Source organism: Solanum stenotomum, chromosome 3 (genome assembly GCF_019186545.1).
Source record: "Solanum stenotomum isolate F172 chromosome 3, ASM1918654v1, whole genome shotgun sequence".
In the NCBI taxonomy this organism is placed as follows: Eukaryota; Viridiplantae; Streptophyta; class Magnoliopsida; order Solanales; family Solanaceae; genus Solanum; species Solanum stenotomum.
The window spans coordinates 56,565,505-56,575,140 of record NC_064284.1 but is presented as its reverse complement, the minus strand read 5'-3'; the positions used below and the strand labels follow the sequence as shown (position 1 = coordinate 56,575,140).

The 9,636-nt window shown below is 32.3% G+C and overlaps 1 protein-coding gene across 1 annotated transcript; it reads right to left on the bottom strand.

Moving 5' to 3' along the window:
• Positions 1 to 933: 933 nt before the first annotated feature.
• On the bottom strand, positions 934 to 2,220 carry LOC125860058 (kirola-like). The gene is made up of 2 exons (XM_049539955.1): positions 2,028 to 2,220; positions 934 to 1,319 (listed from the first exon to the last, which is right to left on the bottom strand). The coding sequence occupies exons 1-2, from the start codon at positions 2,212 to 2,214 to the stop codon at positions 1,063 to 1,065; spliced, it is 444 nt and encodes a 147-aa protein (XP_049395912.1). The 5' UTR covers positions 2,215 to 2,220; the 3' UTR covers positions 934 to 1,062.
• Positions 2,221 to 9,636: the final 7,416 nt, after the last annotated feature.

The following is a 9,636-nucleotide window of genomic DNA, read 5'->3' as shown; positions in this document are numbered from 1 at the left end:
TTCGGTCACATCTAAGGTGTAGGCTCGGGTCGTGACAAGAATCTTGTTTCAGGTTTGGAATTAGTCTCTTATCTTAAGCCTTCCTTAACTCTCGAGGAAAGAAACACCCCATGAAAGCATCTTCAAACATAGCCCAACTTAGGAGTGGTTCATTCTCACCCCTAGTCTTCTTCCACTGATCGTACGAAAGCCTTGCAACATCCTTAAAGTGATGTGAAGCCAGCTTAACACTCTCTCCATCACCAACATACATTACCTGCAATATCTTTTGAACCTCATCCACAAAGCTTCCTAGATTATACTCATTAAGCTTTGGCCCTGGGAACTCAGGTGGATTTATCCCAAAAATTCATGAATTCTTAAGTGTCTGGAACACCCTAATGGCCTACAGGGAAGACTCTTAGTAGCTCCTGTATCTATTTAGACTAGTTTCTTGGGAGAGTTTTTCGGTTAATTGTAAAAAGATTGTTCTTATATGTGAGTTTCATGTTTATTCCAAAGTATTAAAGACATTTCTTATGTTTTATTAATTTCTGCATTGCTCTTTTTGAATTGGGTGGTAAGGATTCTCCTATCTAGATGTTAGAGTAGCCCCGCATGGGCCGTTGGATTGGGTCATGACAACAATACTTTCTCCTACCTTTTGAGTATAGATATTGATCTGTGTGTTAGTTGAGTTCGATGTGATTGTTGAAATCTTAAAACTTCTTAGGGTTCACCTATCAGCCTTAGGTGTACCTCACGGCTTCTAGCCTTTTGGGTGTGACAACAAAGTTCCAATATAGTGTCAAAAATCACCTGAATCCTTTGATTCCCCATTCAAATTATGCTAACAAGTCCACAAAAATATTGCTAACAAATATAAGATTTCAAAGCATAATTTAAAGCTTTAGAATTTGTTTTAAAAAAAGGGCTTGGATTATTATAACAAAATGCATACTATCTTACATATACTGATCACTGGAAATGCATCCATATAAGGAGATTTATTTATTTTACATGTGTCTAGACACACACACGCTTATTTATTTGTATTATATATAATATAGAACAACATAGATTCTATTTCTTTAGAAGGTGAGCTTCTATATCCTTGGTCATGTCAAGAATAAAACCTAAAAAAATGAGGGGCTCTGGGGTGTCTTCATTTTTCTTTTCATACTCAATTGTCCATGTAGCCCATTGATGTTGACAAGATGATACAAATGTAAAGGAACCGTAAAACTCTAACAAATCTCCCTCAATCACTTTCCGACTAATCGAGTTCTTGTGATGATCGATGGCTTCAATTACATACTTAACAATCTTTTCTTGACCATCTGTAAACATTAAAAACAGAAAATACAAGAGATGTTACTCCTAGTTCAACTATCCAATTCCTCATGAAAGATTTAAACATTTTTAATATATTTTTTTATTTTCTTTCTTTGTTTTCCTAGTTTTTCAGTTTCTCCAAAAAATATCTGATGCTCATGAATATTTAATTGTCTACCTTTTCTGAATATCATAAGTAGAGTTGACATTGTGGAAAACATGAGAATCAATAAGGGAACTATAATTTTTATCGTATTATGTTTGGGTGACAAAAGTTATTTTCCGCAGAAAAAGTAATATCTGAAAAAATATTTGAGTGGTTACAAATATATATTACAGAAAGCATACACTATTTTAGATATAAATAATAGTGTTAATTAACCAAATAAATTCATAAAACCCTTTAAGTACTAAATATATGTATGTAAAGACTAGCTATTAGTAGGAGCAAATAAATCAAATTTGAAAGTTAATATAACTTTTATTAGAGAAATTACTTCTGTCCACAAGTGAAAGGAAATTATTTTCCTTTTTTGATGAAAAAGGATTTAAGTAAAATATACCTATGGTCATCAAACACCATAAAAATAATTATGAAGATTATTTACTAAAGTTTAACTTTCGTACTACCAAATACACCTAAATTTACAAAATTAATGAAATACAAATCATATACATAGATAGAGGAGAGAAATGTATGTTATCAGTTATACCTTCATTATATCTACAGTTCATAATCGTACCAATTTTTCCTATTTCACCTTCATTAATATCAATACGATTGATCTTACTAGGACTTATGTAGGGTATATGATGAGAATTAGTGAGAAAAAGGTCATGAATCAAGTGTTCTCCACACTTCACCTCCTTTGAAGCAATCAACTTTCCTTTCACGCCCATATTTTCTTCTCCTCAAAATACCAATTAGTTGTGAAAAGAAAATGGTGAGAAAATATTACTTGTAGTCTTTATATAGATTTTAATATTTTGTAAAAAGGTAGCTAGTAGAAAATATTATCAACCATCTTTATATCACATGTTATAGTCCTTGACTTTTTGGGAATATTACTAACTGGGGATTGGTCCAAATTATTATAGGACCGTTCGTAATAACCTCGTGAACCATACTTGTATTCATACAAGATTTATGCCAAATTCTTTATTGTTATTTATGGATCACAAAACAAGAATTCATGACTTTTTCAGTTTTTGTATATATTATTTCATGTCTTTTTTGGAATATGAATGATAACTCTTTTTTACCTCAAATTTTTCAGAACCATTCGTAATTAGCTAGTAAATGATACCTTTACCCTCTACAGGATCCACACCTCTATTTTGAGTGTTTAGAAGTGATGTTGCAAAAAATCAGAATTTTCTTAATTTATTGTACGTAGTTTTTATGGGTATTAATAACCGGCTCCATTAGGCCCAATTTGTTTTTGGACCATCCGTAGTGATATTGTAAGCCATATCCTTAGCATCTAGAGGATCCGTAATATTTTTTTTATAGCATTTAGGGGTGATAAAACCGGAATTCAGGATTTTTTCATTTTTTCATATGTATAAGCCAATGTATTTTGTGAAATATGACTGATCAGCTCTGTTTGGCCTCAAATTTTGTAGGATCATACCTAATGACTATTGTAAACCAAATCTGTAGCATCTAGAGGATTCGTAATATTTTTATAGCATTTAGGGGTGATAAAGCAGGAATTCAGGATTTTGTCATTTTTTCATATGTATAATGTCACGACCCAAAAATAGACGTGATGACACTCGTCTTAACCCACCAAGACAAGTCAGCCTAAAACTCAACCATTACAATAAAATGCGGAAATTTTTATAATAAACTCAAATATACCCCCAAAATCTGGTTGTCACGTGTACAAGCCTCTAAAGTATTACAATTGAATCAAAAGAAAAATACAAGTCTCATATGACATTGTTTCTAGAGTAGAACAAGATCATAAACAGGAGTAAGAAGGATCGTTGAGAAGACAAACAACTACCTCACAAATCTCCCAGAAGCCTCGGAAAAGAAGAGAATAACAAGTACCACAAAAATCCAGGCTCGTAACCTACAAAAATTTGTAGAAGCAAGGGGTGAGTACCAAACCACACGGTACTCAGCAAGTAAACCTCTAAACACGAGCTAAGGGGATAGAATACAAGTACTCCTTACACCCCAACCGAACCTTCACAACTACAATCTGTATAAAACCAGCCCAACCTAACAGTTCACAATTTACAAAGCACATAGCTCAACACAACACTCTAACAATTTCATATCCTCAACAACAACAATAGTTTCATATCCTCAACAACAACACTCTAACAATTGCATATCTTCAACAACAAGCTCAATATTCATCAGTCACAAGTTCCATAGAAAGGCACTCACAAGATCAGCAACACACAAGATCAAGTTCACCAATAATAAAGAAGTGCAATGCAATGAAATGCAATGTCAAGTATAGTGATGCATGTCTGACCTAATGATACACACCCGCTGTCTCTCAGTCCGGGACCCATGGGGGACATATCTGTCCATGCATCCATCGCGGCGCGCGATACGACCCTCGATAATAGTAACCATCGCGGCGCGCGATATGTCCCTCGAAATGGTACATCCTCTTTATTTTCTTATTCTTTCTCAATGCACATAACACTTGTCACAACCATGTCTCAGAACAATGCAAATGACATGTTCACACAAATAATGAGGAGATGACCATTTTCATAACATTGCACAATTCACAACAAGACAATCAGGATACAACATCAACAATGATTCAACAAGCCTTTCAAACAATTCTCAACACATCACACAAACAAATTGATCACATTGCCTTTTATTATCCCTTTTTCATCATTAGAATTAATCAATGTGGACAAGTCAATCCATCACCAAGCCTCATTACCCTAAACACATATTACAAGGAAATACATGAATTACATACACTTAACAAGGGTTTAGAAATCCACTTGCCTTAATTAATTGAACAATCACTCCGGGTCTCAAGTCTTCCCATCTCGTTGAACTTCCAACTCAAAGCAATCTATTCAAGTAAATAATCACAGTAAGATTTTGAAACTAACAACACACGTATCACTATATGTCTAACATAGACCCAAAAATCATAGTGCACGAATCTATGATCAAGTTCTTAACTTTTGGTGCCAACTCTTTCAACTCTTTTTTTTTTCCAAATTTTCAAGCCTATGGTTAAGTTCCAAATCCTTCAAATATCATAAATCTAATGATATTCATATATATAATATAATACACATAATATTTAATTACTTATCTCAATATATAAAAAATTTATTTTGTAATCTGATAATAAAACAAGAACTACTAACTACGGTAATTTAACTGTTTACGAAAATCCATGGCGAGACCATATGAGGCAAAAATCACGAAATTCCTAAAACTTATCAATTCAGAGCAGTGATTACATTATGCCATTAGAATAAACACCTCAATCTTATCCATCATTAGCCAATAATGGCCTAACTCTTGTCTCCTCAAATTGTCAAAAGAACCCACTGCCAAATTCTAAATTCCAATTTCAACTTTGCCAAATTTCCCTTCCTAATTCAATTAAATTGTATTTCAATACTTTTCATTCTATATTTAACAATATGGTTACAATTAATATGAAAGTTTGAGATTTCCTTACTAGCACTGTATTAGATAAGTCGGTTCCACGCCTCCGACTCCACGCCTCTAGGTGAGTTTCTATTCTGCTCTTCTTTTCTTAATACTTAAGTATTAAAAACTGACAAGCCCTACTACATTATTCTACTTCTACTTATTCTATTAAATAATGGATTTAGCTCATTAGCTATCAATTAAAATTAATTATTTAAAATTTTCCGGTAACTAAACAATTGTAATTAACAAATAGCTCATAAATTTCCAAACCAACTTCACCGACTAATTCTAAATGAATTAGGACAACTATTGAGAGAGGTAAAATGGTAATTTTACGAAAATTTTCAAAAATGACCTTATGGGTCGTTACATATAAGCCCATGTATTTTTGGAAATATGACTGGCCAACTCTTTTTGGCCTCAAATTTTTTAGGATCATACCTAATGACTTGGTAAACCTTACATATAGCCTCTCTATGGTTCACACTAGGGGTGTCAAAAATGAACCCAAACATAGGTAACCTGTCCAATCCGTCCAAAATTTTAAGGGTTGGGCTCAAGATAATTTGAATTGGGTTCAATCTCAACTCATTCAAGCCTAACCCATTTTAAGAGAATCCTCAATTGAGATCAATTCAATCTCCAATTTCAACCCGTTTTAAAACTCTTTACTAAGATATGATCCTATATTAAAGGTATGAATTTTTATCTATTTAACATCTATAGGATTTATCTATCCATTTGTTACTTTTTTAAAAAAATTCTTGAGCGGAAATTCGAATTGTGATTATAAAAGTTAATATTACTATGTTAAAATTATTGAGATTAACTGGGTCAATTGGGCGGGTCAAGACCCAACCCGTTTTTTAGCCCATTGAACCCAACCTATTTGAGCCCAAAGTAAACTTGGGCGGGTCAAGACCCAACATGATTTCTATCTCAACCCATTTTAATATCTCCAATTTCAACCCAACCCTCCCATTTGACACCCCTAGTTCACACCAATTGTTTTAGCATTTACTGATTACTGAACATGAATTTAGGATTTGCTCAATTTATTGTGTGTGTCTAGTACATGAATTTTTTAAAATGTGACTGGACGACACTTTTTTATCTAATTATTTTTGGACCATTCATATTGACCTAGTGAACCATATTCAAAATCTCTATAAGATACATGTTCCTTTTTTTTTTAATTTAGAGGTGATGAAATCATATTTCTGAGTTTTCTTAGTCTTTATAAATAGTGATGGTCTTACTTTGTTTTGAGTATAAAGAAATATGCAAGAAATATAGAATGAAGAAAGATGAAAAGTATTATATTGTGTTTTTAGTGAGATTAGTGTAATGAAAGAAAGAGTTGAGACAAAGAAAATATTCTAAGTCTTCAACTAATTCACTATACAAAGGAGAGTAATTATATGTTGAAAGAATGTGTTCTTTTTTTGTGGAGCTTTGAACTTTTAAACTAATCCAGAGTTATTTGAGTTTTTACTTTGTCGTTGGGCTGTTGTATCTTGGAGGGGATAAGTCAAGAGAAACACTGCTGGATCGGTGTAGATTATACCGATGTGGGCTTGAATCTCCTTTAAGAGAGCGAGATATCCGCACCTCAGCTTGAATATATTTTTAAAAGTTATTTTATCTTATTTTCAACTCTAATTTATTGTAATTGTGATAAACCTACACAAGATTTTATATTTTTCTTTGTGTGTATTTGTTCATGAATTTTTAGGAAAGTAACTAATTGAATGTGTTTGGCTCAAAAATTTTTAGGACCGTATGTAATGACTTTGGGAATCATACAATTTGCCTAAAGATTATCCACATAAAGTTTTTAGCATTTAAGAGTCACAAAATAAGAAATTTTCTCAGTTTCTCGTGTGAAAGTCCATGAGTTTTGGGAACATTACTGGCCTGATTTATTTAGCCCATATTATTTTTGGAGCATCCGTCATAACCTAGTGAACCATACCAATAATCATACAAGATTCACGCCACCTTTTGGGCATTTTTGGGTCACGCAATAGGAATTAAGAATTTTATAGTTTTTTATGTATATTAATTCATGATTTTTTAAAAAAAATATGACTAACCAACTCTGTTTGGCCTCAATTTTTTAGGACCATTTGTATGGGCCAAGTGAGCCATACCTATAGCCTGTACAAGATGCACAGTAATTTTTTAAAGTAAAGGGGTCACAAAAGATTCGGAAATATGATCGGCTTAATCTGTTTGGTCCAAAGATTTTTAGGACCACCCATAATGATTTAGTGAACCATATACATATCCTCGAAAAGATCCACATGACTTTTTATATGATTTATTGTATTGAAATATAAATTTAATATTTGTCAAAAAAAATTCATATGTATTAGTTCATGTATATTTGAGAATGTAACTAACCAACTGTCTTTTGCCTAATTTGTCTGGGACCATCCTTAATGATCTAGTTAACCAGACCTATATCCTCTATCGGATCCATGCCACCGTTTTTAGCGTTTATGGGTCTCAAAATAGAAATCTAGTATTTTCTCAACCTTTTATATGTGTTTATTATTACATGAATTTTTGAGAATAATATTAACCAACTCTATTTGGCCAATTTTTTTTTGGACAATCTCTAATGTCCTTGTAAACCATACCTATAGCCTACAAAGGATTTTCATCACTTTTTCTTGGACTTTAAGAGTCACGAACAAGAATTCAAAATTTTCTCTTTTTTTTTTGTTTAGTAAATGCATGTATTTTTGGTAATATGACTAACCATATCTATTTGGCCTAATTTTTTTGGGGTCATCCATAATGATCTATTGAACTATATTTATAGTCTTTACATGATCTATTTTCTTTTATTTTAGATTTTAGGGGTCACTAAATATGAATTCATAATTTTCTCAATTTTTCGTGTGTATTAGTATAAATTTTTGGACTTATGACTAACTTGCTTTGCTTTCCTAAATTTATGATCATCCGTACTTAACTAGTAAATCATACTCATAGCCTCTACATGATCATGTCACTCTTTTTATCATTTTGGGGTCACAAAATGACTTTGTGAATCATACCTATAGTCTAAAGATTATCACAAAGTTTTTAGCAATTAAGAGTCACGAAATAAGGAATATTATTAGTTTCTCGTGTGAATTAGTTCATGACTTTGTGGGAACATTACTGACCTGATTTATTTAGTCCATATTATTTTTGGAGCATTCGTAATAACCTATAGAACCATACCCATAATCATACAAGATTCACACCACCTTTTAGGCATTTATGGGTCACGTAATAGGAATTAAGGATTTTCGCAGTTTTTTATGTGTATTAATCCGTAAATCTTTTAAAATAGGACTAACCAACACTGTTTGGCCTCAATTTTTTTAGGACCATTTTTATGGGCCAAGTGAGCCATACCTATAGCCTCTACAAGATCCACACTAACTTTTTAGAGTTTAGGGGTCACCAAAGATTCCCGATTATGACTGGCAGAATCTGTTTGGCCCAAAGATTTTTAGGAGCACCCATAATGATTTAGTGAACCATATACATATCTTCTAAAGGATACACATGACTTTTTATAGCATTTATGATGGCGAAATATAAATTCAACATTTCTCAAATATTTTAATGTGTATTAGTCCATGTATATTTGGGAATGTGACTAACCAACTATCTTTTTTACCTTATTTTTCTGGGACCATCCTTAATGATCTAGTTAACCATGCATATATCTTCTGTAGGATTCACACCACTGTTTTTAGCGTTTAGGGGTTTGGAAATAGGAATTCAGTATTTTCTCAATTTTTTATATGTGTTTATAAGTACATGAATTTTTGAGAAAAGATATGTCTAGTAAAATAAAACTATTTTTCGAGTATGAGATACTTTTTATAACCACCACAAAATATTTTTCGAGTATTTGAAATAGTTTGTCAACATATTTTTTCTCATACTATCAAAATGTCATTGGCAATATGAAACCTCTTTTAGAAATATTATTCCACAAAAGAGTTACAGTGCTTCAATTCCCTTTGAAAATCTTTACACAATGTCAAAGTTCATTCCTAGAGGCACCTATTGCAAGCAAAAAAATCACAATCTTTAGGTCAGTGGCCTTTTTTTCTATCACAATTAGACATATCACTTAATATCTAGAATAATAACAACAAAGACAAAAAAAATTGTACAATTTATTTCTATTTAACAATGAAGTTAATAGAAAACCAAAAGTACAACACTGAGTTATAAGGTGAAGTTTTCATATTCTTCAAACCAATTGCAAAGTTTAATTTATCCATAGTAGGAAACTACAAAAGTTTTTAGTCTACAAAAATCAGTCAAAATCAAATTTCACACAGAGTACAAAACTTAAAAAGTTGTTTTTAGTCTCCAAACAGAATAAAACATCAAAGTCGACGAATCTTGCGTCCTCTTCTCCTTTCTCCTCTTTTCTCTTTTCGTCAAGCCCTAGCGTGAACTCTAACTTTTCTAAACTGATCAAAATCTGGTTTTACCCCAATTAATCTCCTAAAAACGAATTAGAATAACTAGTTAAGGAAAAGACTAAATTACCCTTCTAAAATCCGGATTAGACTTTCCTTAATCCAACAGCCCAACTTCCAAAGGTTATAACTTACTCATACGAACTCGGAATCGCGCAA

Coding starts and splice junctions, on each gene's coding strand:
- LOC125860058 (XM_049539955.1), bottom strand. CDS start 2,214: ATGGGCGTGAAAGGAAAGTTGATTGCTTCAAAGGAGGTGAAGTGTGGA. Junction 1,320..2,027: donor GAACTGTAGATATAATGAAG/GTATAACTGATA, acceptor TAATGTTTACAG/ATGGTCAAGAAAAGATTGTT.